The sequence below is a fragment of the Moschus berezovskii genome, chromosome 28 (genome assembly GCF_049115385.1).
Source record: "Moschus berezovskii isolate FMDL1 chromosome 28, NW_MosBer_1.0, whole genome shotgun sequence".
In the NCBI taxonomy this organism is placed as follows: Eukaryota; Metazoa; Chordata; class Mammalia; order Artiodactyla; family Moschidae; genus Moschus; species Moschus berezovskii.
This window is the reverse complement of record NC_142487.1, coordinates 26,820,156-26,846,163: the sequence shown is the minus strand read 5'-3', so window position 1 is coordinate 26,846,163 and position 26,008 is coordinate 26,820,156. Positions and strand designations below refer to the sequence as shown.

General features: G+C 43.8%; 1 protein-coding gene across 1 annotated transcript; it reads left to right on the top strand.

Moving 5' to 3' along the window:
• Window positions 1–239: 239 nt before the first annotated feature.
• LMAN1 (lectin, mannose binding 1) lies at window positions 240–22,332 on the top strand. Its single transcript, XM_055417467.2, has 13 exons — window positions 240–508; window positions 3,667–3,821; window positions 3,905–4,012; window positions 4,786–4,847; window positions 5,806–5,905; window positions 9,580–9,703; window positions 11,236–11,294; window positions 11,715–11,847; window positions 13,385–13,578; window positions 13,738–13,808; window positions 16,695–16,848; window positions 18,717–18,838; window positions 19,139–22,332. Exons 1-13 carry the CDS (start codon window positions 271–273, stop codon window positions 19,173–19,175), a joined length of 1,557 nt encoding a protein of 518 aa, XP_055273442.2. The 5' UTR covers window positions 240–270; the 3' UTR covers window positions 19,176–22,332.
• The last annotated feature ends 3,676 nt before the right edge of the window (window positions 22,333–26,008 follow it).

Here is a 26,008-nt window from a genome sequence, read left to right as displayed (position 1 = left end):
ACCTGCACCCTACCTCTGGTCCCGCCCTTCCCCGCGGCCCCGCCTCTCCCGTAGTCCCGCCCCTTTCCGTGGTAACGCCCTTCCCCGCGGCCCCGCCCCGCCCCGCGGCCCCGCCCACCGACGCCCCGAGTCCCGCGGCCGCCCGGATCGCGGCGGCGGGGCGGGGCTCACCCTTGCCCCGCGGGCTCCGCCAATCAGCGAGCGCCCTGTTGGCCGTCCGCGGCGCCCGCCACGCCCGCTCGCGCCGGCCGCCGTCTCCCAGAGTCCAAGATGGCGGGGTCCAGGCGGCGGGGTCCCCGGATCGCGGTGTGGCCGCTGCTCTGCGCTCTGCTGCTGTGCGTCTGCCGTTCCGCGGGCGGCGACGGCGCGGGAGGCGGCCCCGGGGCGGCGGGCGCCACGGACAGCCCGGCCGCGCCGCCGCACCGCCGCTTCGAGTACAAGTACAGCTTCAAGGGGCCTCACCTGGTGCAGAGCGACGGGAGCGTGCCCTTCTGGGCCCACGCGGGCGGTGAGCGGGGCGGCGGGCGGTGAGCGGCGGGCGGCGGGCGGGCGGCCCCTGCGCTCCCTCCGCGCCGCGATCCGCGGCCCCGTGCGCCCCCGTCCCCGCTCCCTCCCGATGCCCCCACTCCTTGCGTTCGGTCTCGGGCTCTTCCTTCCTGCGCTCACTCGAGCTCGCGTCGAGGCGTCGCGTTTCACCCCAGCGCCGCGGCTCCGGGCAGACGCCCCCCGGCCCCCCGGCCCCAGCCTGGACCTGCGCCCCCGCCGCCCCGGGATCGGCCGCGGTTGATACTCCGCTTGAGTGTCCGGCGTCCCCTGACGGCTGCAGGGATGGCCCGCGTTGGTTTTAGAGCGACCTCGGAGTCTTCATGTCAGAGGACATGCTTCTCTTAAATTTGCCTTTCTCAGGGACGTCCTGTGCTCTTTGATCTTTTCTCTTGTATTAACACATATGCCGTTTATAGTTAGGCTTGTTGCTTCATTTAATCGAAGAAGGGATGCGAGGTATTGATGAGAACTTGAGTCTAAAAACTAGCGCCGTGTACAGCTGTTTCATTTTTACTTTTTTTTGAGTGCAGGAGTGAAATAATCTCAGTGTTTTATACATTTTGTGTATGTTGCCCTGTTAAGCCCCGGCCGTGCTAAGAGAGCCTTGCTCCCTGCTTCCATACGTGAGAGAAAACCTATCTGTAGGAGTGCTGATGTGTCACGACTGCCTAAAACGTGGCAGTTGGCGTCTGTAAACTGCTCAGTGACCATCACATGCAACCTTTGAAACAAGTGGCAAATGCCTTTCTATGGGGTGAGAAGCACTGGCACTTTGAATACCATGTTTGAGTGTCATGAGCAGTCATTCATGTAAGGTTTGTATACATTCTTTTAGATTGTCCCGCGCTTGAAACAAGATGTTTCATTTCTAGAAAGTAATTGCTGCTTTACAAAGCACACTTTCAGGAAGAGCTATTTCCTTGAAATTAATGTGTAATTAAAAGGTATAAATTTCAATTACGCTTAATGACCAAGTCATTAAGTATGTAGAAGAGAGTGCAATTATTCTGTTACTCCACAGACGTTTACTGTATACCCGCTCCTCAAAAGCCTGTCACTGGGTATTTCTTATCAAGGTAGCCTTGTTCCTAGTAACACAGAGCTGGCGCAGGCGTCCCAAACACAAGTGTGGGGGATTTTTGTTCTTCTTCTTGAAATGATGCTGAGTTTTTCAGTAGTGGTGATAAACATGTTGACGTTTTTCACTTCTGCATTTCTCCATTGTCTTGTTCTTCTCGCTTTTTCTTGCACTCACACCACAATACATCAGCCAATTAGGAATGTTAATCAACTGCTTAAATTAGTTACATTGACTTTCTTTTCAGAACTTATAGCCAACTAAGCTTTTCTGCTACAGAAATGTCACACAGCGTACCTGGGCGAATGAAAATTGTATGGCTAGACTGAATTTGAAATAAGGAGTTTAGAATTTTAGCAGTGACTTTTCTGTTGACTCTGGGGATTGCCGCTGTGGGTATCTCTTGCTTTCATTATCACTGTGATTTTTACCATCTGACAGTTTTCCTTAACTCCATTGATCATTTTTCCCTTTTCATTTTTCCCTGAGATCCATTATTTAAAACACTTTTTCAATAGAGAAAAATTAATTTAAACACCCCCCCTTACATCATCCCCAAGTTAAGACCAAATCTATGGTGTTTCTTTTTTGTAACTCTAATGTCCTTTTGTACTGTTAGTACATATCCTCGGGTCCATAAGGACAAAAATGATAACAGCTGGTCGTCAGCCTTTAGAGCTCCCAGAGCTCTTTCACCTTCTTCATGCTCTTGATTAGATCCCTAGTGGGTCAGGCAGGTGCTGGGTGTTTGGTAGGTGAAAAACCTAATGGTCAGAAAGGTAAAAATTCTTGGCAAAGGTTATGTAGCTAGCGTCGGTAGGATAGGACCCAAATCTGGTTCTCTGTCTGGTGCTGCTTCCGAGAGGACTGCCCCGGACCTTTACGTCCCACAGGTGCTGGTGGCAGATGGCGGCTAAACTTTCTAAAGGGTCTCAGTTTGCCTTTGCTGTCAGCTTTTCTACCTGTGAAGAGACAGTACAGTTATGTCCCAGCGTGGGTGTCAGAATGTCGGAACTGGTTAATATCCAGGAAGGTGTGCTCCAGTTGTTCAGAGTTAGACTGATAGGTGCTTTAATAATTACCTAGTCTGATAAGGTGACACAGTGGTAAAGAATCCACCTGCCAATGCAGGAGATGCAAGAGACATGCGTTTGGGTGGAGAAGATCCCCCAGAGTAGGAAATGGCAACCCACTCCAGTATTCTTGCCTGGAAAATTCCATGGACAGAGGAGCCTGGTGGGCTGTAGTCCATGGGGTAGCAAAGAGAGTCAGACACAACTGAACGACTGAGCACAGTCCAATAATAGGAATAGCAAACATTTTTTGAAATAGTTATATGCACTTGTATAAGCGCTTACACGCCTATAAAGTTGCTAGAGAAATGGAGTAACTTGACTCTGAGCAAGTAGCTAGTAAGTGGATGGAGATACATACCATCGTGTTGGGGGTCCCTGTTCTCTCTGAGAATCTCCTGATGTTGAAGAACTGTCTGTTGACTGGAAATTCAGTTGACCCTCTCTCCAGAACAAAGTATGCATGCTCAGAATTTTGCATGTAACTTTTGGGGTGTATATGGATGATTGAGCCAGCCCCTTCATTTTACAGGTGGATGTATGGTAAGCCCAAGAGAGGAAGAGAATTACTTGCTCAAAGGCACACAGCTGCAGTGAGACTAGGAATAGGTTTCTCTCACACTGTTTGAGCTTTCTAACATTTGTACACTGGTAAAAAAATGCACCAAAGTTTTAAAAAAGAAAATATGCAAATTTTTTAGTTATTTGAAAAAGAATATCATGAGAATCAAATAGTTGATTTGCCATTCAAGCTGTAATTTCTTCCCTCCTACCCCTTGAATTTTTAGTGGTTAGTTGCAGCTTTAAGGTTTGTTTGTTTGTTTGCAGAGATATCACACTTTTCAAAGATAGATATAGGCGACTGAATTAAAGCTAGATCTCTTTAGGTATATATGACAGTTTGTTGATGATTCATTGAGTTTTATCTAATTATAGCTTAAAGCTCTTCTTCCCTGATTGCTATTCTAGATGCCATTCCAAGTTCGGATCAAATCCGAATAGCGCCGTCCTTAAAAAGCCAAAGAGGGTCAGTGTGGACAAAGACAAAAGCAGCCTTTGAGAACTGGGAGCTGGAGGTGACGTTTCGAGTGACTGGAAGAGGTCGCATTGGAGCTGACGGCCTGGTATAGTGATTTCTTTAACTTGGAAAATTTATATAGTTGCATATACCGCTAGTCTCTAAAGGTTCCCTATTATATATTTACAGGCAGTTTGGTATACAGAGAATCAAGGCTTGGAGGGGCCTGTGTTTGGATCCGCTGATATGTGGAATGGTGTTGGAATATTTTTTGATTCTTTTGACAATGATGGAAAGGTATGGTTGTTTTCAGGACTGTTACCCACTTTAAATGTATTTGCTAACAAAGTTAGTCTGTAAACAATATAGTTTATTTGACACTTTAGTCAGCTTTATAGTAGAGGACTCCCTAAACTATATTTTAAGCATGATGATGAATCTTTATATAGCTGGGAACTTTTAGATGGAAAGCTAGAAGTTCATGATTTTTCTTATTCCAGCTTGAGGTGACAATGGAACCTCAAGGCTGAGAACTTTTCAGGACCCACCTCCCCAGGACCGTGTTTATGCTTGATGATTTTGAGGATCAGCTTGAGTGGTTTAGATGTAGGCAGTGAGACCAGTAGCGTTTCAGACTGCTACTGCTTTTTCATGAAAACGTGTGCGTTGCTACTATTAGCTTGCTTCCTGATGCCTTTTTATGCATGGTAATCACTGTTTTTGATCAGCCTGATTTCTCTAACACAGTGAAGGAGAAAATGTACTTATGAACTGGAAACGTTAACTTGTGCTTTAGCAGCCCTAAGACTGTGATCATTGTTTCTGCTGCTGGATTGTTGATTATCAGAGGTCATTATTAGCCATTTAAGGGAGAGCATTAACAATGAACTCCGTCGGTGCTGGGGCCATGTTAACTCTCCTGTTACTGAGTTCCCTTAAATCCCACACTAGTTCCAAGCCCACAGTATCCTAGGATTTTAGAGGTGTTAGAGAACTTATAACACACCCAGACTAGTCTATACTTCTTTGATTTAAGGACTTTAAAACAAATAAATTCTCCTTATTTTTAGAAAAATAATCCTGCAATAGTGATTATAGGCAACAATGGACAAATCCATTATGACCATCAAAAGTAAGTGTATTTTTTTTTTTTACAGTATTCTAGTTTCTTTTTGGAAACCTTATAAAATATTTTGTTTCAAATTGAACATTTTCTAAATGGAAAAGGTTATTCTTTTTCTTGAGGTGCTTTCGTAACTTAATGAGAAGGTCTTACTTTACTTTGGTGTTGTTGTAAAGTTCCTTCTTCGGACCACCTCGATTTCAGACATGAAAATGTGCTGTCGTTAACCTGAAATTGGATAACACCTTCAGAGATTTATGAAACATTCCTGGCTCTCAGTGATGCAGTGGTCATGTGTTTTCATCTTTATTCAAAAGGATGTTTAAAAAATAAAGTTTGGAGCCTTAACCAACCTAATGACTAAGCAATTTACTCCACCTTGTTCAGTTCTGGTATTGCTGTATTGAAGAGATTTTCAGTGGGTTACAAAGCTTCTGAGAGTTTAGTGTATTTATAATGTGTGTGAATTGGGCATGTACATTTTTAATTTTCACATGGTTGTGGGGGAATTACCTTTCAGCCAGTCTGTAATAGCAAGAAAAATTACTTTCCTGCCTTAGTGATGTTTAACTCTGGTAATTCTTCATGGCCACCTGTTGAGCGATTTAAACTAGAGGCCCAAGGCCTCTCCCTGGTGATTCTGCTTCAGCTGATTGAGGGCAGAGTTGAGGAGTCTGCATTTTTTTAAAGCTCCATATGTGACTCTGACTCTGCAGAGGAAGAGAATCACTGTCCCCTTGCCGGCAGCCACGCTAACATCGGCTCCTCGTCCAGACTTCTGACCCGAGTCACAGGGAAAACTCACGTGTCAACTTGGTGTCTTCTGCATAGATAGTTGCAGATATCCCAAACTTTGTCATAACTTGGTATGGGTTTTGATCTTTCTGAAGATTGTTTTAAATAGAGAGTTTTAAAAATACCAAGAAACTTCCCTAAATTTCTTGTCTTCCTTTCCCTCACGCTATAGTGATGGTGCCAATCAAGCTTTATCGAGTTGCCAGAGGGACTTCCGTAATAAACCCTATCCTGTCCGGGCAAAGATTACGTATTACCAGAAAACACTGACGGTAAGTAACGCGCTCTTGGAGGCAGTCCAGTGAGCAGCGCTCCAGTGTGTTTCCTCTGAGCGCCTTCACCCTCTAGTATGCTCCCCCACATGATGGAAATCGGGCCCTGTTCACAGCCTCGGCCGCGCTGCTCCGTGACAACAGAAGCGGCTTCAGAGCCCGGTTCACGTGTCACGTGCTGTCACGCGTCGTGTGTTGTCAAACTTGACAGGTTTGCGTTCAGTCAGTGGGTGTTCAGGCATGCTGCTGCGTGCCACGCAAATATGAATAAGACAAAGGTCGTTTTTCTCCAAAGAGCTTGTCCAGTGGAGGCGACCTTATGTAACACTGTGCTTACGTAACGTTAACTATGCTGCGTGATAAATGCTACAACACAGATACCATTAGGGGCCAAGAGGTCAGAACCCTGTACCTCTGCTAGGAGGGAGGTGAAGGTCAGGGACAGTGTCTCATTGAGCTGCACCCTGGAGGAGGAGGAGGAGCCTCCTAGATGGGGTGCATGTTCCAGGCCGAGAAAACAGGCATCAGGACGGTGGAAACTTTGAGAAAGGCCAGTCGTTGGTGTGGCTGGAGGCGAGAGGGCCTGTGGAAGGTGCGGGAGGAAGGCTGGCAGCGATGAGCCTCAGCCGCCTGGCACAGTGCCTCCTGTCAGGAGCCGCGCTCAGGGCTTGGAGCAGGACGTGGAGCCAGCAGGTTCCAGTTCAGGACGGTGAGCTGGGCGGCGGCGGTCTCTTGATGGTGTTCGTGAGAGAAACACGAAGCAGGGATGTTGAGGCTGACTCGGTGGGTCGCATCTGTGCGGCTTGGTCCTTTACCTGCGGTTTCTCCCTTTTTAGTTTCTTCCAGTTTCACTGAGATAGACTTGACACACAGCACTGTGGAAAGTTGACGTGTGTAGCATGATTTGACTTACATACACCGCGGAGTGATGGGTGCAGTAAGTCTAGTGAACATCCATCATCTCATGAAGATAGAAAACGAAAGACAATAGAAAAAAATTTTTTCCTTGAAAAGATTCAGCCTGAGAGTGTTCATTTTTTTATTAGGTTAAAATTTTCTATTAGATCATATTTTCTGCATGATTTCCAAACTGAGATAAAACTACACATGTAAAATATGCAGTTTAAAGAAATAGTGTCAAGAAAGAGTTTTTCACACTAAGAATCCTTCGTATTTACTCTTTTAACCACTTTGATGTGTAACATCCGGCTGTTGTGCATTGCATCCTTAGTGCTTATTTATCTTATAACTGGGAGTTTATTCTTTTTGACTGTCTTCATCCAGTTCTCTGGTTTCCGTAAATCCAACGCTATGAGTGAGCTTGTTTTTCAAGTAAAGTTGACCTGTAACAAACACTGTGTCAGCTCCTGGTATACAGCGTAATGATTCGCCGTTTCTGTACGTTTCAAAATGGGGGCCGCGGGCAGTCTGGTTAAGTGGCAGCGTGCACAGGTGCCTCATGGCTCCCGGCTGTCTCCCCACCCTGTACCTCACACCTGCGCCTGTTCAGCACCTGGAGGCTGCCCCCCAGTCTCCCTGCCCTGTTTCTCCCCTCCCCCAGCAACCGCCGGCCTGCCCTCTGTGTCTGTAACTTGTCCTGCTGTCTTCTGTGAAATCACTGGGTCCTTGTCACCTGGAGACTGCCCCCCAGTCTCCCTGCCCTGTTTCTCCCCTCCCCCAGCAACCGCCTGCCTGCCCTCTGTGTCTGTAACTTGTCCTGCTGTCTTCTGTGAAATCACTGGGTCCTTGTCACCTGGAGACTGCCCCCCAGTCTCCCTGCCCTGTTTCTCCCCTCCCCCAGCAACCGCCTGCCTGCCCTCTGTGTCTGTAACTTGTCCTGCTGTCTTCTGTGAATCACTGGGTCCTTGTCTCTGGCTTGCTTAGCGTGGCGCCCCCTAGATCCGTCCATGGTGTTGCAGGTGGCACGCTGTCCTTTTCTGTGGCTGAGCAGCCAATGGCAAGCCACTCCAGTCCTCTTGCCTGGAAAATCCCATGGATGGAGGAGCCTGGTGGGCTGCAGTCCGTGGGGTCGCTAAGGGTCGGACACGACTGAGCGACTTCACTCTCACTTTTCACTTTCACACATTGGAGAAGGAAGTGGCAACCCACTCCAGTGTTCTTGCCTGGAGAATCCCAGGGACGGGGGCGCCTGGTGGGCTGCCGTCTGTGGGGTCGCACAGAGTCGGACACGACTGGAGCGACTCAGCAGCAGCAGCAGTGTTCTCTTACATGACTCACACGTACCGCACCTTCATCCCTTCATCTGTTGAGTGTTTCGGCTGCTTGTGTGTCTAGCCTGTTGTAAAGAATGCTGCAGTGAAGACGGAGGAAGAACGTGACAGTGTTAGTCACTCATTTGTTCACCCGTGTCCGACTCTCTGCGACCCCGTGGACTGCAGCCAGGCTCCTCTGTCCTTGGAATTCTCCAGGCAAGAACACTGGAGTGGGTCGTCATTCCCTTCTCCAGGGGATCTTCCCGACCCAGGGATCAAACCCCAGGTCTCCTGCATTGCAGGCAGATTCTTTGCTGTCTGAGCCATGTAGACGAATTGAGTTTGAGGTGATATTTAGGTGGACAGTACCCGGCAGGCAGTTAGAATAACTGAGGTCACTGCTGCCATGTGAACTTTGCTTTTTTAAAGATGCCGTCAGTATCTCTCTGGTCATATAATACTTAGAAGTAAAGGATATCTTGCTTACGTTTTTCTTTTCCCTAAATCATGAGCTAGCCTTGCACTCCTTTGTGTAAACTCAGAAAAAGCCAGTCATTTGGGAAACTTGGTACTGGCTCAGTCTTAAATTCCAAATGATTTGAAGACCTCAGAATAGAGGCGACTGTCCAGTCTGTTATGACTAAGTTAGATTTGCATTCCACTGGAGTTGTTATACATAGTACATACTGTACAGTTTCATCGGGGACATCACTGGGTCACGCGTACCTTCACCTGGCGGAGCCCAGACACCAGTCATGGCAAGTATAGACCCAACACTTGAATTCATAGATCCCAGGGAGGCTGCCTGTACATCCCCACACAGAGAGGCCGTCAGCCCTGCCAGCAATTCCCCAAAAAATAATAGTAATCCTGCAACATGTACCCACAAAAGAGTTCCATAGTCAGATAAGGTTGGTAGGACTGTGCATATAAGCAGAGTCAAGATTCGGGGAAGTCCTGGAATAAAGAAGCCTCTTTTAGCCGCTCGTCCATTAGGCTCACTGGGCCGCGGGGTGCTCTTCCCACCCGGCGTCTGTGCATGTCTGTAGAACCAGCGCTCCGAAGAATCCATTTTAGGGAGCCTCGGCGGGACCCCCGGCTGTGGCTCGGCGGTCCCAGCCCGTGTCTGCTGTCGCTTGCTGTGATACGGCCCCGTCCTTTACCTGGCAGAGGCATGTTCCTTCTACTAGTTCAAGATTTCTTTCCATAATGATCTATCTCTCTGAAACTCTTTAAGTGTTTTTTTTCTCCTCTAGTGCTTATTTTTTCTTCCAGTTTTATTGAAATGTAATTCACATGCAACACTGTATAAGTTTAAGGTGTACAACGTTACGATTTGAAGCTGATGACCCTTTGACAGTTATTAGACCAGGTACAAAGATAAATCGTCGTAAACCGACTGCGTGAAATTCATTTTACAAGGTCTTTGTAAAAGCTCTAACCTGCAGTGTGTCTTTCTAGGTAATGATCAATAATGGCTTCACACCAGATAAAAATGATTATGAATTTTGTGCCAAAGTGGAAAATATGATTATCCCCGCCCAGGGGCATTTCGGAATATCTGCTGCCACTGGAGGTCTTGCAGGTAAAACCTCTCCGTCTTCTAACATGAAGAGGTTGTAAAGTGATTCTTACTAGGAATCCTGTAGTTTGGAAATGGGTAGCTTTGTTTACTTTTAACCTTTTGAGACGAGTTACAACCTTCCCATGATCAGTGGGGCCAGACCTTTGGTCTCTTGGGGCTGTTCATTCTTCTGTAGGCTTACAGTTGGTGGGGGGCTACACACGATTATGTCCATCAGAGTACCTGTCTGGGTACAGGGTTTGTATCGTGAAGGAGACATATTTAAAAGGTCGATCGCCGAGTGCTTCAGGACCCTGAGAGTTGTCACAGCACATTTAAATGAATTTGGTAGCCTGAGGAAATATTACTGGGGACTGAACTTTAGAGATGTACTTACCATATTTTTTTCATATATGGTGATAAATGAATTGTTAGATGTTAATACCATCTTGTGTTCGTACTGTTTAATATTCGTATTATTTCCAAATATGTGAATTTTTCATTTCAGTAGCACCAGGAGGGAGAGAGAGAGAGGATAGATCATATTTACTCTATTTTTAGGTGGCTTTGCCAGATCTTGGATTAAAGGGCTTTCTGAAGATCACGTGGCCAATAAATCAGACCCAGGCAGGACTTGGTCTGGATTTCTGTCCCTTGGGTCCTGTGCTCTATTAACACTGTGTGACTTCTAATGATACCTAACCCACCCTGTGGTGTTTCAGTTTTCTCTTTAATCTGGCTGTGCATCTAGATCTCCATAAAAGCAGCAGAAAGCAAAGAGATGGCCGCAGTTGAGACTCGTGTCTCGTTTGTGGGTGTGACACTAGCCAGGATGAGTGTGGTGGCTCTGTGTTAAGAAGTTTGATCTCTTAGCTGTTTTTAGCTCAGCTACCTTGAATTGAATGATTTCAGGTGAAATAAAATTGCTGGTGTCTGCTGTGCACAGGAAACAAATACAAAAGCAGTACAAAGAGTAGTTGTATTGTCTAACGGAGATGCTTTGGTAGTGAAAGGAGAGGCTGTTAGTAACACCAGGACAACATGGGTAAATGGGGACTCCCAGGAAGCCAGGACAGAGCGGCAGCGTGGTTAAAACAGGGAAGTAGAACGTTCAGAAACAGATGGGAGCAGGAAATACCTGAAGGACGGGCTTCTGTCTCATGTGACTGGGACACGGCCCATGAAGGAGATTTGTGGAAAAATAAAGGAGGATCTTGGTGCCAGGAATAGGAGTTTGCACTTGTTTGACACTTGGTTTGTTTGTTCTTCCCTTTATCAGTTGTTAAACATCCATAATACGTTAAACACAGCTAAATGTTCTGGTTTAGGATTTAAGAAAGTAAATTCTTGCCTAGTTCTTAATACTTAGTACTTAAGACTTAATATAAGTCTTTCAGATTAACTTTTGTCTCTACGCTCACAGAGCACCATTGCCTTTATGAAATTAGAGCCAATTTTCATTATTCTAAAGTAAGAGATGTCTATAAATTCACAACCATAAAAATGATCAACTATGGAACTTTTTCAGTTTGTTTTTTTTCTTTAATTTGTAGACGACCATGATGTTCTTTCTTTTCTGACTTTCCAATTGACTGAGCCTGGAAAAGAGCCAGTGAGTATGCTTATTTTTCTCAGAAAGCTTATTTATAATTTAGTGGTGTTGCCTCATAGCTGAAAACTTGGGAAGATTAACTCAGGTTCAGATCCTGTTTCTCCTAATGACTGCTGTTACGACCTGTACAAGTTGCTTAACCTCTGTACATGCCATTCCTTCACTAGTAAAACTGAGATGCTTGTGCTGGCCACCTTGACATTGGAAGCATTAAAGGCAGCGCACTTACTTCTGGCAAGCACTCAGTAAATGGTAGTGGCTGTTATTATTTGTTGTCATAATATTAATAGCAAGAGGAAATTAACCTTTCAGCTAGTGGTGGAGTAGTTAAAATGAGAAAAAGGAACATATGTCGAGGCTTATTACTTTCTTACTTTTCAATTTTTTTTTTTAATGATCTATTCTTAAACTCCAAACAAGCCTACAGTTGATAAAGAAATTTCTGAAAAAGAGAAAGAAAAGTACCAGGAGGAATTTGAGCACTTTCAACAAGAGCTGGATAAAAAAAAAGAGGAATTCCAGAAGGACCACCCTGACCTTCAGGGGCACCCCAGTAAGTTGGAGCCGGGCCATCCTCTGCGGCAGCGATGGTCACGGCCTTTCTGAGTCCCCAGCGCTTCATCCACCTTACCTTTGCTCACTCATCTGTCACACTCCAAGTACTTCCTGGAAGTGATTTTTAAACCAGTCTCCAGTCTCTAAAGGGCTTGGAGATCGATGCTTTTACCCCGAAGAGTGTCGCTTAGAGAAGCGGGCAGTCAGGAGTGCCGGGTGACGGGGACGAACAGGGAGCCCTTGGACTGCAGGCTCCCTGCGTGCACCGCTGTGTCCCCTGAGCCCCCAGACAGCAGCCGTGCTGGCGTAGTAGTTGAGACTCAGAGCACACTTGTTGAATGGAATTGTGCGGGGTTGGTTTCTTTCCGTTTTAGTGTCTCACACTTACCTTAGTCAGTACAAAGCTGGTGCTTGAAAACTGTCGAGACGGGAGAGGAATGTGAAGTGGTTATCTCCTCTTATTACTCAGAATCCTGGACTTTCAAGGTTGAAAATTTTAAAAGATTAGTCTAAGCTAGTATAACTGAGAACTTACATGGGCTCCATGTCACAAACAAGATAAGGCCAAATAGAATGACTCTGTGATCTGCTAGCTCTTATGATCTCAGTCCCCATCAGCACAGATGATCAAGGCTGTATGTAGTACGGGCTTCCTGGTGGCTCAGTGCTAAAGAGTCTGCCTACCAGTGTAGGAGATGTGAGTTTGATCCCTGGGTGGGGAAGATCCCCTGGAGCAGGAAATGGCAACCCACTCCAATATTTTTGCCTGGTAAACCCTATGGACAAAGGAGCCTGGTAGGCTGCAGTTCATGGGGTCAAAAAGAGTCGAATATGGCTTAGTGACTAAGCACACATACTTAGTAAAGCCTGGGGCTAGCTTTTACACCAAATGTGTTAATCTAAATGATTAACAGTGTTACTCAGATTTAATGACGATAAAAATGAAAAATAAATTTTATTTTTTCCGTGGATTTTTTTTTTTTTACATATCACATATGGTTTTTAAGTGTATCCTGAAGCTTGTTGTAGTAAGTGTTTGAATGGAGTTGTCTGGTTTCAGCATGGTCAGGAATAAAAGGAAAATTAAAACTGTATTCAGGTCCATTTCTTAGCCTTTTATGTGAGGAAAATGCACAGGTTTTAAGAGACTAGTTTGATGAATTTTGACAGATTTTAACCGTCACTCAAGATGGCCACTACTCTGATTCCTATCAAGAAATTAGATTGATTCTGCCAGCCCCTGTAAATAGAGTCACACAGTCTATTTAAAAGAGAAAATAATTTTCAGATGAAAAAATTCAGACCTAAGTTATAAATATTCAGCCACCAGAGATGGCGAAAGCAGCAACTGAATCACGATTGAATCAGTTACATGAGTGTTTATAACCCCGGAAGGATCATAACACTGCATTGATGAATGTTGATGATGTTCTTTGTTTAGTGGAGGTTGGTAATTTGGTCACTACAGTAATTCGAAAATCACATATGTGTGGGTGACTCTAATAATGATTTTTGATTTGTGATTACCTTTTCAGCGGATGAAATATTTGAGAGCATAGGAGACCGTGAGCTGAGACAGATCTTTGAAGGACAGAATCGTATTCATCTTGAAATCAAGCAGCTAAACCGACAGTTAGATATGATTCTTGATGAACAGAGAAGATACGTCTCTTCCCTGACGGAGGAGATCTCTAAGAGAGGAGCCGGAGCCCCAGGGCAGCAGGGACAGGTGAGCTTGCGAGGTCCACGGATGTGCCTCAGTTAGGGAAGGAGCCTGGGGTGGAGGAGCAGCAGGGAAGGAAGCGAGAGTGATGTCTGGGTGTTGCACGGTGTGCTCTGTGGACTGGGGACTCTCAGGCTGGCTGGTCATCTTTTGATTTTCCTCCAGACCTTTCAGCAAGAACTGGATACTGTTGTGAACACTCAGCATGAGATTCTGAGACAAGTAAACGAAATGAAGTAAGTACACAAAAGTGCTGTCTGGATGCTGTGTGATGCCTTCATCCTGAATTCATGACTTTTCTAGATATGTAGGCATGTCGCTGTTGTTCAGAGTCCTCCGTGAGTTAGAATCACATTCTGGATTAGAGTAGGGACTTCTCATATTTAGCAAACATGTCCAAATTTTTTAATTGTTCCGAGCTAGAAAAGAAAGCTTTAACATTTTTAAGGGGAAAAAAAAATGTCAGTCACAGTTGTTTGACAGCATTTGTGCATTTGTAAAATACAGAAGCACTTCCAAGGTAGCTCAGTGGTAAAGAACATGCCTGCCAGTGCAGGAGACACGGGTTTGATCCCTGGGTCGAGAAGATCCCCTGGAGAAGGAAATGGCAACCCACTGCAGTGTTCTTGCCTGGAGAATCCCATGGACAGAGGAGCCTGGCGGGCTACTGTCCTTGGGGTCACAAAGGAGGCGGACACGACTTAGCAACTAAACAACAAAATATAAAAAGAATATAGGTAATCCATAGCAGTCCTGTGGAAAATAACCAGAGGAATGAGGACACATAGCATTACAGTGCTGTAAGACAGGCATCCCTGACGCAGGAGCTTCTCTGACGGAATGAAGCCATTTTGAAGGAAGTGTGTTATGTGTGAGCACTTCTTTTTCATTCTGCATTGTACTGTAAGGGAGACAGGGCAGAGAGTTACTGGAGAGACGCTGTGTCCTTGCAACATTGAATGATAGGGTTTTTAAAAGGACTCACTTCGCAGATGATTAACAGCGTTCAATGCCTGAAGCAGAAAAACAGCCAGCATGCCACATGTCATAAGCTAACACGTTAGAGAAGTGTCCCAACCAGTACAACCCTTGACAAACTAGAATGTTAAGGTGAGTTCTCCAGGACTGGAAAATTCGACTGGATGAGGTTAAGCAGAGGGTGATAGCATTTAACACCTAGAAATTAAAGCTAACCGCAAATTTGTATTTCTTTCAGTTGTACTGTTTGGTATTTTTGAAAAATCTTCAAGTTTTTTGAACTAGTGATTAAAACATGTACAATACTAAATGAACAGTTAAATTATTTTTGAAATAGAAACCAGATCAGTATAACATTTTTTAAAGTGTTTTGATCTAATTTTAGACATTGTGGGAAAAAAATAAAGGACATCCATCCATCACATGGATCTAGCGTATCCCTCACTTACCTTCCTGATGTTTTCATGTTGTGTAGCCGCAGTATAATTGTCAGAAGAAAGAAGGTGACATTGGTTCAGTACTACTAACTGAGCTAACGATCCTACTCAGACTTCATCAGTTTTCTCCCAATGCCTTTTTCATTCGAAGATCCTGTCCAGGATTGCACGTCGCATTGAGTTATTTCTCTTTCGACCTCTGCAGTCTGAAATAGTTTATCTCTCCTTGTCTTTTACGACCATGGCAGTTTTCAAGAGCATTGATCAGTTCATTGGACCAGTTTGGTTCCTCAGTTTGGGTTTGTCTGACACTTTCTCGTGATAGGATGGAAGTTCTGCACTTTTAACAAGAATACAGCAGTGCATCATGTTCATGATGTTGATATGTCTTACTGCTGGTGGTGTTGGCTGTGATCATTTGGATATTATAGTTTCTTCCCAGTTTCCCTTGGTGGTTAATAAATATATATTTGGGGAAAGATACTTTGAGTATATTTGTATCCCACACTCCCTTTTGTATTAAGAAACCACAAGATTATGCAGATACTTTGGATTTTGGTTGGACTGAATCAAACACTGCAGGGTTGATTTTCACCTTCCTCCTTTCCCTGCTTGAGCATTCTTTCTCCAGCGAGGAGTAACCTGGTTCTTACTATCTGCAGTGTATTTACTTATTGATTGTTTTAGTGTGTGCACAAAGTATATGTAAAGTGACTTCAAGTTATTAAACCATATCCCTGTAAGAAACACATTTACTGATGGATTTATATAAAGCTCCTTTTGCCTCTAGTCTTACAATATTTCAAACTCATGTCCAGTTTGCTCAAACTCATGTCCACAGAGTCGGTGGTGCTATCCCACCATCTCATCCTCTGTCATCCCCTTCTCCTCCCGCCCTCAATCTTTCCCAGCATCGGGGCCTTGGGTCCTTCCAAGTGAGTCAGCTCTTCACATAAGGTGGCCAAAGTATTGGAGCTTCAGCATCAGTCCTTCCAGTGAATATTCAGGGTTGATTTCCTTTAGGATGGACGGATTTGATCTCCTTTCTGTCCAAGAGACTCTAAAGAGTCTTCTCCAACACCACAGTTCAAATTCTTCAGTGCTCAGCATTCTTTTTGGTCCAACTCTTACATTTGTACATGACTGCCGGAAAAATCATAGCTTTGAATATACTCACCTTTGTTGGCAAAGTAATATCTCTCCTTTTTAATACACTGTCTACGTTGGTCATAGCTTTCCTTCCAAGGAGCAAGCATCTTTTAATTTCATGCTTGCAGTCACCATCTGCAGTGATTTTGGAGCCCAAAAAAATAAAGTCTGTCACTGTTTCCATTGTTTCCCCATCTATTTTCCATAAAGTGATGGGACTGGATGCCATTGTCTTTGTTTTTTAAATGTTGAGCTTTTTCACTCTCCTCTTTCACCCCCATCAAGGGGCTCTTTTAGTTCCTCTTCACTTCCATTCATAGTATTGGTTTTAACACAAATTATTTAGTATTCTTTTGTGCTTAGACAGCCTTTAGTAAAAGGTGAAGACGTAATGTAGTTTTTAGAAGTTATTTTCCAACTTTGAAGACAGTTTCTTAAACTATTTGTTTTGCTTTTTTTTAATGTTCTGCTGCATTGAGCATAGAAGTGTACCTACCCCTTTGACATCTGTGACACCCTCCTAGTGATTCCGCTGTCTAAAGGGACTTTCTGTCTCAGGAACTCCATGAGTGAAACTGTCAGACTGGTCAGCGGCATCGCGCACCCTGGGCCGGCGGCGGGCGTGTATGAGACCACCCAGCACTTCAACGACATCAAGGAGCACTTGCACATCGTCAGGCGGGACATCGACAGCTTAGCGCAGCGGAGCATGGTTGGTTCTCCTTTCTGCTCGTCTGTGATCAGTTATTGCGGTCTGCTTTTAGAAGCGACAGACAGACATTCTGCTGAAAATACTGTCACTTTTAAACTGATGCCAGTGCTCACTTTTTATTCGGGGGAGAATAACTCCGTTGTGACCCAGACGTCTGCGTGTTCCACATCACGCCTCCATTGCCTAGTGGAGAGAATTGTTTAAAAAGATAGATTTGCTGTTCCAGCTGCTGGGGTCATCACCACCTCAGACTTCTTTCTTTCTACCAGTTCTCTTTTAAAAGACAGGTCTCTGGTTTTCAGTAATGATACCCTTGAACAGCTTTGAAACCCGTAGCCGTTTCTTGACACGCCCGCTGGTGAGGCGGGCACTGAGCATTTCGTGCCTCTTTCCAGGAAGTGCAGATCTAAAACTGGCTGACTTACAGCAGCTCTTTTCAGGCAAGATTTTTCCTTTTTCCAGCTACTTCCCTGTTTCACTTGGTTCATTTTTTTCAGCATTGTTTTATTTTGTTTTCTTTGGTTTTTTAGGGTTTTTTTCTGTTTGTTTTTAGCATAAGTGCCACGTACATTTCTGGAGAGAGGCAGTAAATATTAAAGATAGGTAGCATATTTTTGCGGAGAAGGCAATGGCAAGCCACTCCAGTACTCTTGCCGAGAAAATCCCATGGATTGAGGAGCCTGGTAGGCTGCAGTCCGTGGGGTCACTAAGGGTCAGACACGACTGAGCGACTTCACTTTCACTTTTCACTTTCACACATTGGAGAAGGAAATGGCAACCTGCTCCAGTGTTCTTGCCTGGAGAATCCCAGGGACGGGGTAGCCTGGTGGGCTTACGTCTATGGGGTCACACAGAGTCGAACACGACTGAAGTGACTTAGCAGCAGCAGCAGCGTATTTTTGAAGTTTAACATGCGTAAGAGATAATACTAGGAAATGGGCCTCTGGAACTTTTACGTTTTTTCTTATTGACTGGCTTTGAAAACCCTTGTGAAATCCACAAATGCTTATAGCATTTGCCTCTTCCCCTTCCAGTTTTTTAAACATGGTTCAGTCATTTTCTCGTTGACCATTTTACCTCCCTCCCAAAGCATTGTCATCTACTCCCTAAATCCTGTTTGAGGTTATTTCCCCCCAGCTTCAGCTTTTGTTGCAATGGCGGGTTAATGCTGTGGGTAATACATACACTGTGAAGAGCCTTGTCCTGCAGATGTGAACGTATTGAGAACAATTAATCTTGGAAGCCGTTTTGTCTGGATACCTTGATGAAATCTTTGTCCCGGATTTTAATTTTTGATACTAGCTTATAATAGAAGGAATACTTACGTAAATGGAAAAAGAAATGTTTTCCCAAAAAACTAGTCAGTGATGTTGAACGTTAGGGGAATGGGGTGTATGCAAGCTGAGAAAGCACCGTTCTCTGTTGGGCAGTTGAGTGTAGGGCAGCCGTGCTCAGTTGTCTGAACCAGAAGCCCGCTGACAGTGGTGGGGCTGCCGTCGGTAATCACTGCGGCCGGGATGGGCGGGGGGTGCTCCGTGACCCCCGGGGATGCCGACCTCACAGGCACTGTGATGGGGGAGGAGCCCGACCAGGGAGGGGGCTCCGTGACCCCCGGGGACAATGTCATGGTCACCGTGATGGGGGGGAGCCCGCAGGCAGGAGGTCAGTGACCGAGGCCGCGAGAGGGGCGGCCTCCCCCGTCACCTGCTCTTTCAGAAAGTTTGGTTGTGAAAATGAAGAGGATGTTTATGGGGTGAATAAATGAAAGTATTTGAGTTTATACCAAGAGTTTTATAAAGATTTCACATTTAGTTCCTTTTCTGAAATGCTGGTTTGACTGATTATAATAGAATTTTTTTTCCTCATAGCCATCAAATGAAAGACCGAAATGCCCAGAACTACCACCCTTTCCATCGTGTTTATCCACAGTGCACTTCGTTATATTCGTAGTGGTACAGACGGTGTTATTTATCGGTTATATCATGTATAGGTAAGTCTCTGAAATTTGATCCAGCGTTTTTCTGTATTTGTTTAATTTGAAATATTCAATAAAGTTATCTATTATCTGTAATGGAACTTTGAATACCTATAAAATTAGGATCATACAAAGCGAATGTTGTGTCTAGAATATTTCACCTCGCATGGGAGTGCATGTGTTAGACATGTGTATCTTCATGTACTTCATACTTGAAAAGGCATTTTTAATTGTAAGAAATCCGGTTTCATTCCACTGTAAAGTGTACAGAACTTCACAGGTGTTTTTTTTTTCTCTCTCTCTCTTTTTCCTTAGGACTCAGCAAGAAGCAGCTGCCAAAAAATTCTTTTGACCACCATTTTCATATGTGTACATCATGTATGTATGTACAAAATGTCTTTTTGAGGGAATTTAAGTATTTAAATTGCTTTTTAGTCTAAATTATTTTGTATAAAATAATTAAACATTGAGAATAAACCTTAAAGACAACCACATGTAAATTTGTGCATAGTACATAAATCTATTTAAATTTCAATGAATTTCTGGCCAGTAGAGTACAGCCACTGCACAGAATATTGATAGAGGGTTAAAAAACAGAAAGGGGGAACCCCCATATATGAAAGTAACCCGTAAGTCTCCAGTGTTGGAGGTTTCTGTCTTTAGCATAAACACCCTTGCCCTCCTGCCCCCAGAGTATGAGGTCTGAGAGCTACCCACCATGTTTATTCTGTAACCAAACTCTTTTTTTTAAGAGGCCAGAATTTCCTGCTCCAAGACACAGTGCTGCAGTCCTTGAATCTAATACAGTTCCCTTTGAAATCAGAAAATATTTTGTCTGAGTGTTAGGATCTGGGTAATAGGATTCAGAATGTTTATTGAAGCATTTTTTCCCCTTCTGATCATCAGTGATGTTTTTCACTTTTAAAGGAAATTTGGGGGGAGAATTAAGAGCTGCTCTTTGCCTGAAAAACCGTTTAGGTGAGAACATTCCTCTGATAATGGTTTTTATGGGTCTTTTACCTGGTGAGGTATTCATTTCGTGATTGCTCATATTCTTGAATGTCTGTGCTCCAATAGAGTCAGTTCAAAATTATGAAAATCACTCGCATTTGTGTCTCTAAATTCACCTCAGATGGCATGTTCTGAGGACATTTTAAGGCCACAGCACCTACCACTGCTTTCAGATTTACATCACTCCATGCAGCTTGGCATTTGTGACACTGCATATTAGTTGAAATCCAGAAGTCTGGAGCAGAAGCAGTGTTAAAGTTTCTGAAAGCAAAATCTGAAAAATAGTGTTATTACTTCTGATTTATTTGTTTTAATGCCAGAACTAAGGGTATTGTGAAGCGCATGTTAGCAAGCGTAACCCTGAAATGTCAGGCTGGAAGGAGTTGCTGTAGTCTGTACATAGTTCTTGGTATTATAGAAATACCTAGAATGTCTGTAAATGACATTTAATTTAGTTTTCATGGCTGATGTAGACTTCAAAATACTCTCTTACGTTCCCTTGTCTAGCTAGCTAAAATGAAGCCTTTCATTGGCCATAGAACTGAAAATAGTGCTGTTTTATAAACAGTACTGTTTAATTCTTCACAGCTTTCAGAAGTTTGCTCTGAGTTGTTATTTGCTGATTGGACTGACTGCCTAAAACCCATACAGAGACTCTGAAGAAGCCTGCACTAGAGCAGTAGCTAACCAGTACTGCATATGCAGACAGTCCTAGCGTTGCTTTTTACGAAGCATTTATCCCAGAACACTGAACAAGAATATTCTATTGATCACTCACACACTTAGGACCACTTCAACACAGAACTGCTCCACAGGTATTTTTTTTCTTGTAGTGTTAACATGTTGAAATTCATGTTTCAGAGACATCATCATGACAAAATTTACTCTTATTCCATGAAAAAAAAAAATACTTTCAGAAGAATGTTTCAGTTGTAGACTGTGAGACTTGGAAATCCTCTTGAGATGAAAAGCTGCAGAATATCCAGTATTATAAAAATCCAGAGCCACATGTGCCTGAACTTAAAGGAATATTAGATCTATGCAGTGTACATTTTCCAGGCTAAAATTCAAGAGGAATTGTTCCTATCATTTCTAATACAAGTGAAGACAGCTAGGACAAAAGAGTATACGCGTGAATCTTTCTTTCTTTCTTACTAGTTTAATTTGCTAAAAAAAAAAGCACTAAGACGGTTCATACAAGTTATTATTGTTGGAAATTTGGTTTGTTTTCCTTAAAATCACTGACTTCAAGTAGTTCATTTCTGTTTTTTAAAAATAAGTGTTTGCTCTGTGGGAAAATCAATCACTGCCAGGATTCTCTCATTTCTGTACTGTTTTATAGAATTGAATTTTAACTTCTCTTACACCAGCAAGTATTTTATAGGTGCCTTGGATTAAAACAAAGTTGATTTTACAATTTTACTGTAAGTTTTTGTGCTTCTGCCACTTTAAAAAGAAACACAGTTGTATAATGGTTAATGCTCTTATTTAAAGTACCTTTCGTGTTCTGATTGTTGAATGTTTCATTCAGCTTGAACCTGTACTGGGAGGGCACGGTGTTCTGTCACGTAGTAAAGAGACATCAGTGTTTCTCAGGGTGTGGTCTGTGACCCTCTGAGTCCTGCAGTGCTTGTTAAGAACGCAGATTCCAGGGCTCCATCCGCGACCACCTGCGTCAGAACTCAGCGCTGGGACCTGCAGAGAATCGTTTTCTGCAGGTGACTGGGCGCACTACTGTTTAAGAGCCACTGAGACGCGGGGTGGTGAACGAAACACAGGTTTGTGTGGTTTCACGGCTGAGCTGAGAGCTAACGTAACATTTCCATCATCAGCGACAATAGCAAACTGATTCTTTACGCTTGGAACGTGTTATTTAACGTTCTTTTCACCAAAACTCTTGGTTTATCAGCAGCCACAAACTAAACCCAGATTGCTGCCTGTGGCTCTCGGTACTCCGGTTGACGGCTCTTTCAAAATCCGCTTCAGATCATGGTCAAGCCATGGAAATCCGCATCTTTGAGTCTGCCTGCTAAAGCGTTTTGCTCTCCTGATTGTGGTTTTTGTGACATTTTATCTCAGACAGTTGTACTTTTCGATAACTTGGGGAAAACAAACATTACTTGAACAAGGGATTGCCTGACCCGCTGCATGGCAGAGACAGTCTTTGTGAAGAACGTGAATGGCAGTTGTGAATATTGAGGTGTGCTTATCTGTGTCCTGTCCACGTGCTCATTGCAGGGAGATAGTGAACAAATGATTATACTGGGGGTTTGTTTATTTATAAGATCTAAAGTAAAATCACCACTTGCAACTTTTTAGATCTGTATGTTGCCTGTTTAATATATTCTTTTAAAGTTTAAAAGGGTTTTCTATCCATTGTTAATTTCGATTAGGTGACATTTTGTCTAGTGTTTTTTTTTTTCCTGATTGTTAATTTGATGCTAGCTGGAATTCAAAAGATGACCTTATTCAAATAAAGAAATATTTTAGTAAACTTACTTTTTCCTTCATTGGTCTCAGACAGTAAGTTATTTCCCAAGAAGGCCCTGATCTGTGATAGTATTTCATGTGTCATGTGCTTTGCGTTCTGCCCTAGCTGGCCTACCACCTGCAGAGTCAATACATGGGAGCATAAAAAGAGAATTAAAATCTACTACGGATAAATGCTTACCCTTGCTGGTAATGAAAAATACAAAATAATTAAAACAATACATTTGATATTTTCATCTTCAGTAACCAAATATTGGTCAAAGTGTGGCTAAGCTAGAACTTTTAGTCATTACTAATGGGAGTTGTTTTTTTTTTTTTAATCTTCTTTTTGGTAAACAACATTTAACCAAGTGATTCCAACTCTGAGAGTCTGTGCTATGAAAAGGAAAGAGTGGAGCGTTCAGTTCAGTTCAGTCGCTCAGTCGTGTCTTGACTCTTTGCAACCCCATGAATCACAGCACGCCAGGCCTCCCTGTCCATCACCAACTCCCGGAGCTCACCCAAACTCATGTCCATCGAGTCGGTGATGCCATCCAGCCGTCTCACTCTCTGTCGTCCCCGTCTCCTCCCACCCCCAATCCCTTCCAGCATCAGACTTTTCCAGTGAGTCAACGCGTCGCATGAGGTGGCCAAAGTAATGGAGTTTCAGCTTTAGCATAAGTCCTTCCAATGAACACCCAGGATTGATCTCCTTTAGAATGGAATGGTTGGATCTCCTTGCAGTCCAAGGGACTCTCAAGAGTCTTCTCCAACACCACAGTTCAAAAGCATCGATTCTTCGGCGATCAGCTTTCTTCACAGTCGAACTCTCACCTCCATACATGACCACGGGAAAAACCATAGCCTTGACTAGACAGACCTTTGTGGGCAAAGTAATGTCTCTGCTTTTTAATATGCTATCTAGGCTGGTCATAACTTTCCTTCCAAGGAGTAAGCATCTTTTAATTTCATGGCTGCAATCAGCATCTGCAGTGATTTTGGAGCCAAATGTTGGCAAAGTAACATCTCTGCTTTTTAATATACTATCAAGGTTGGTCATAACTTTCCTTCCAAGGAGTAAGCGTCTTTTAATTTCCTGGCTGCAATCAGCATCCGCAGTGATTTTGGAGCCCAAAAAATAAAGTCTGACACCGTTTCCACTGTTTGTCCATCTATTTCCCATGAACTGATGGGACCAGATGCCATGATCTTTGTTTTCTGAATGTTGAGCTTCAAGCCAACCTTTTCACTATTCACTTTAACTTTCATCAAGTGGAGCATTAGCGTCAGACAAATCTGGGTTTAAAGTCTTGGCTTTGCCACTTCCTAAAGATGGCCTTCGTTTTCCTCATAATACTCTCTCAGAGTTGGCAGCTTGTAAAAGGTGGTCTTTATAAGTGGTTTGAGAAAGTGGAAACTAAGGTAATGGGCCCTTCTCCTGCTATGAGCACACAGAAAACGGCTTCCCTGGTGGCTCAGCTGGTAAAGAATCCGCCTGCAATGCAGGCGACCTGGGTTTGATCCCTGGGTTGGGAAGATCCCCCAGAGAAGGAAAAGGTTACCCACTCCAGTATGCTGACCTGGAGAATCCCATGGAGAGTCCATGGTGTCGCAAAGAGTCGGACACGACTGAGCAACTTTCAATGTAAAAGGAAAGAAACTAGATAGGTTTGAGTATGATTGATTCATGTTGATGTTTGGCAGAAACCTCCACAATTTGTAAAGCAGTTATCCTTCAATTTTAAAAAAATTTTTTAAAAAATTATGTAGCTTTGAAAGAAATCACAGGAAACCAAAACCTCAGTCAGTAAGCCTGCTGGGGGAGGAGTGGTGGGAGCTGGATACCATTGGGGCACTGGGGACGTGGCCATCGTAGAGACAGGATTTGATTCAAGTACAATGAGAAGGCTTTGGAAGGTTAACACCTAGTTTTCCCATTTCACCTGGGGTGTTTATTTTCCCTTTCTAGAAGATTCCACTGGATAGCCAAGTGGAAAGGCCATTGGAATAAACTGAAGAAAAAGTTTTTAAAGACATGGTGCTCATTTCAGTGGAATTATGGGAAGACAATGAACGATCTGATTTCATAAACAATCCCAGGGAGTGTTCGTTTGTCACCCAGGAGTTTCTGTGATGCCCAGCACCAGCCCCCATCACACACGCAGAAAGGACTGCTCAGGGAGAAGCAGCTTCACAGACTGGCTTTGGAGTTCAGAACCAAGATCCTCACTGTTCAGATTTCCTAATTCCTAGTACAATGGAATTGTAATCGTTTTATAATAAATCTAATAGTTTAACAGACTAACATAGATTTTTATCTTTATTGTTTTGCTTTTAGAGATTGTCCTTTTCTTTAAGAAATAAAAAGTGTCTTTTAACGTCATGGAACACCTGTAAGGGGAGTTGTGTTAAACCGGGAAAGCAACAGACAGAAACACAGACTATGGCTTGTCCTTTATATAAAGTTCTATGATCCTTTACTAGTGAGTCTCCTCAATGGAGATGAAAAGCAGTTTATTATAAATAATAATTTAGGGGTCATGGCTTGAATGTGTTAAGTCGCAAGCAACACATCCTAAAAGTGGAAGTGGAATTAAGTGTGAAAGTACATTCTCAATCGAAGCAAACCAAGAAAAGTTTCTTATTTCACCCTATGTTAATTTTTAAAACTGAGACCATTTTAGCAACACTTTAGTAAAGTGAAAAACAGATCTTAAAATACGTCAAGCATTTTAGGCAAAGATCCAGTGTATATGGTTGTGTACAATCTGAGGGAAAGTCATCTATTTCCTGAAAGGGCTCATGCCTATGGATAAAACAATAAGCATAGCCTACAAATAGGCTGTATCTCTCCCCACCCGCTCTTGGAGTGCTTTAATTAGAAAGATACTAAGGTAGATTAAAGTCTTAGCCGTGCTCAAATTCCTACCTTGACCTGGAGGAAAGCACAGCCGTTGAGAATCTGCTATTACCAAACACTGTCGAAAGTTTTCTCCAGGTACACCAGTGAGTCTAAACAGAGCACCCAGGAAGTGACTGCATGTAACAGGAAAAAACCGTGAAAGTGTGTGTGAGTGGCATCCGACTCTGCAGCCCCATGGACTGCAGCCCTCCAGCTTCCTCTGTCCGTGGAACTCAGGCAAGAGTCCTGGAGTGGGTAGCCATTCCCTTCTCCAGGGGATCTTCTTGACCCGGAGAAGGAACCCGGGTGTCCTGTGCTGCAGGCAGATTCTTTACCATGTGAGCTACCAGGGAGAGGGAAATGCCCAACACCCACCGATGACCTGACTCTCCCATGTTCCCACCTCCCGGGTCAGCTTCACAAGTGTCCAGCACAGTGTTTCCATGCGGAAGTGTAACCTTTCAGTGCAGGAACAAGCTAGGCTAATCTTCCAGATGGAAGTGACGGACCCTCTGGCTTGCCCTTCACACTTGCCCTGTTTGGGCATTTATGTCCAGGACCCAGTAACCACTGAAACAGCATAGGATTCAAGCAAACCAAAACACAAATCCTTACATAGTCCTGAGAGTCCAATGAGATAAAATGATGGCTCAAAGGATTATTTTTGCTAAATAAAGCATTTTAGGTTTTGCATCTCACTGGACTCGGTTCTCAACAGGATGTTGTCCTCATGGCCTGGAGTTTGGAACTTCCATCACAGTCATATAATCAGTCACCTCCGATTCATTTAATTGAAACAACCC